Consider the following 3,243-nt stretch of genomic DNA (forward strand, 5'->3'; position numbering starts at 1 on the left):
AAGTCCCAGGACCAGCCCAGAAACAAAAAATCCACCACCTCCCTCTACCCTGATGCCATCTAGGAGACTGGATTAAGGTAAACAGTAAGTTTATTCGAAAAGGAAAGGAAAGTAGCCATGAAAGAAAATAATGAGGCCCCAGGGATCTGGTGAAGGGCTGGAAGAGGAGGAGTCCAATGGCATCCTCTCAAGAGCGGTTTATAGTACAGGGCTCCTCCCATGTCTCCTCCTCTGAGCCATGCACCAATTCATTAGTGGCTTGTGCATGCGCCACACCCACTGTTTCCATTGGTTGAGTGAGAACCCAGGGCATTATGGGAAAAAGGGTTGAGTCGGAACTCAGCATTATGGAAAGAAGAACCAGTTGGAGTCCAAGGCACTGTGGGAACAAGAACCACCATGATGGGACACATTACCTGCCACATGCTATGTCCAACACTTTTTACCTAACATTCCCCCTTCTTCAACCCCAGCAGCCCATCTCCTGGGATGGGACGGCTTTCTGCATTCCTGACCTCAGATGGCCCATCTATCATTCTACCCACATGAATGAGTGCTCCCCGGGATAGTAAGAAGACAAACCCCCAGCAAAAGCAAGGCGGAAAGAGTTCGGGTTGGTTCCCAAACTCAAATCTAAGAAGATCCAGTTGATGAGGAAAACAGACCAACGTTTAGGAGTGCATGTGGAGTGCGTGCCAAGCCTAGCACAGAGCTGGTTGTCTGCAACTGTGACTTCACTGTGGGGACCCCTCCCCGCCCCCCCCCCACCGCCATATCTGTTTCCTGTGTCACTCATCACACCTGACCACAAGCTGGGTGGCTAGGAACAACAGTAATGTACTCCCAAAAGTTCCTGAAAACGGACGCCCCAAAAGCAGGATGTTGGCACGGGGTTGGTTTCTTTCAGGGAGAACCCGGCTTCTGGCGCTGGCATTCCAGAGTCTCTCGGCTTGCCAACGCGTCCCACCAATTTCTGTCACCATGTCTCACACACCTCTGGTCCTTGTGACCTCATCTCAAGATCCTTAAGTGTATGTCTGCCAGGACCCTTACCTCAGGTTAGGTCATCACATGGTTCTCAGGGAGGTAGGACCTGGGTATATCTTTTGGGGAACTACTGTTTGCTCCTCTGCAGGCAGTAAGGAGCTGGTCTGGGGTGGTACTGTTAGGACACGGTGGAGACAGAATCTGAGGCTGCTATGTTTAGTGCTGGACCATTTCATGGTGGACTTCCCCAGACTCTCGATGACTAATGCACGCAGTGAATCGCAAGGAGTGGAAGTAGCCAGACTTTCTTCCCTCCGTTATTGACGAGCGTTTTCTTTCCCCTGGAACCAATTAGTACTAAATGAACGTGGTTTAGAAAATGTTTGGGCTAGACAGTTAAAGAATTATATTTAAACCTTGCCTTTTATTGTTGTTGAAGGCATAAATACACATGATTTTTTTTAAAATTATGACTAAAAGCATCTCATGCAACTCCACTCTCCAGGGACCAATACGTCTCTTATTTATGTGAGGTGTCACTATCATGGACTGTGATTTTCGTCTCTATTTTGTTTATTTTAGTGGTATTGGGGTTTGAGCTCTGGGCCTCACACTTGCTAGACAGGTTCTCTACCACTTGAGCCGTATCCCTAGTCCTTTTTGCTTTAGGTATTTTATTTTTCATGCAAAGTCTTTTTTTTTTTTTTTGCCCTGGCAGGCTTGGACTGTAATCTTCCTCTTTATACCTATTGTATAGCTGGGATATAGGCATTCCATCCCACCTCATGTTTTTATCATTGAGATGGGGTCTTGCTAACTTTATGCACAGAGTAGTCTTGGACAGTCTTCCAGATCTCTGCCTAACTGGGATTACAGGCATGAGCTACTGTGTTTGATTGTACTTGTTATACCAGTGTGAGAAAGGTTGTATTTGGAGGTGCCAGGCCCCACCCCATTGGTTGTTCCTGAGCCGTCCGTGTGATTTTTGTGGTGGTTTATAGTTGATCTGGGTAAATGATGGTCTGTCCCTTGATTTGAGCAAAGGATGGGAGCAAAGAACAGAGTCCTGATTGTAGTGAGCCTCTACTGACCCCCCCCCACACACACACACACTGGACCCTGCCTCCTGAGCCCCCAGGGCTTGTTCTTGGCTAGGACCCTTGTCTGTCACCATGCTTGGAGCCCCTGCTTTGTGGAGCAAACAGGAGCAACAGGCTGGTAGCTGTCCAGCCTGGCTTGCTCCTGGAGATGCCAATCTGATCCTCTTATGCTATAAGGTTAAGGAGAGTCAGAATTGGAGCCGGGCTCCCTGGGACCTGTGTAGGTGCATCTGGACTCATGTAGACATGTGGTATTAGAGTATGATCCTGGGCCCCCCCTTCCCAGGGGCTGGGGACAGGAGGCCCTGCATGGCCATATTGGATGACTCTGTGTGTGTGTGTGTGTGTGTGTGTGTGTGTGTGTGTGTGTGTGTGTGTGTGTGTGTGTCAGTAATGGGGCTTGAACTCAGAGCCTGGATGCTGATCCTGAGCTCTTTCATTCAGGACTAGTGCTCATCCATTTTGAGCCACAGCAACATGTCCAGTTTTCTGGTGGTTCGTTGGAGAAAAGAGTCTCATGGTCTTTCTTGTCCTGGCTGGCTTTGAGCCGAGATCCTCAGCTCTCAGCCTCCTGAGTAGCTAGGATGACAGGCGTGCGCCACCAGCGCCTAGCGTGGATGACGTTCTTAGGGATGCTCCCTGATAGGAACCTGTGTCATTTCGTGCTGGGACCTGTCCTGTGCTTCTCTCCCACCTGTGGACGCCGAGCGTGGCCCGCCACACCTCCGGCCACAGGGGCTGGCAGGCCGGGCCTGGGGTGGGGTGAGGGGCAGGGGGTGGAGGTGGGGGAGTCTCGGCGATGGTGGGGAAGGTCGCCGCCCTGGGTGGCACCAACCCTCACGCTCTGCCCCTGTCACCCACAGGTGAGCGGCCCTTCGCCTGCAGCTGGCAGGAGTGCAACAAGAAGTTCGCGCGCTCCGACGAGCTGGCCCGGCACTACCGCACGCACACCGGCGAGAAGAAGTTCAGCTGCCCCATCTGCGAGAAGCGCTTCATGCGCAGCGACCACCTGACGAAGCACGCGCGCCGCCACGCCAACTTCCACCCGGGCATGCTGCAGCGGCGCGGCGGGGGCTCGCGGACCGGCTCGCTCAGCGACTACAGCCGCTCCGACGCCAGCAGCCCCACCATCAGCCCGGCCAGCTCACCCTGAGCA

General features: G+C 52.5%; 1 protein-coding gene across 1 annotated transcript; it reads left to right on the forward strand.

The window, feature by feature from the left end:
- The first annotated feature begins 2,886 nt into the window (after positions 1–2,886).
- Positions 2,887–3,240, forward strand: Klf13 (Kruppel-like factor 13). Its single transcript, XM_013011900.1, has one exon. It carries the CDS (start codon positions 2,887–2,889, stop codon positions 3,238–3,240), a length of 354 nt encoding a protein of 117 aa, XP_012867354.1.
- The last annotated feature ends 3 nt before the right edge of the window (positions 3,241–3,243 follow it).

This window comes from Dipodomys ordii, unplaced genomic scaffold (genome assembly GCF_000151885.1).
Source record: "Dipodomys ordii isolate 6190 unplaced genomic scaffold, Dord_2.0 Scaffold15, whole genome shotgun sequence".
NCBI classification, from domain to species: Eukaryota; Metazoa; Chordata; class Mammalia; order Rodentia; family Heteromyidae; genus Dipodomys; species Dipodomys ordii.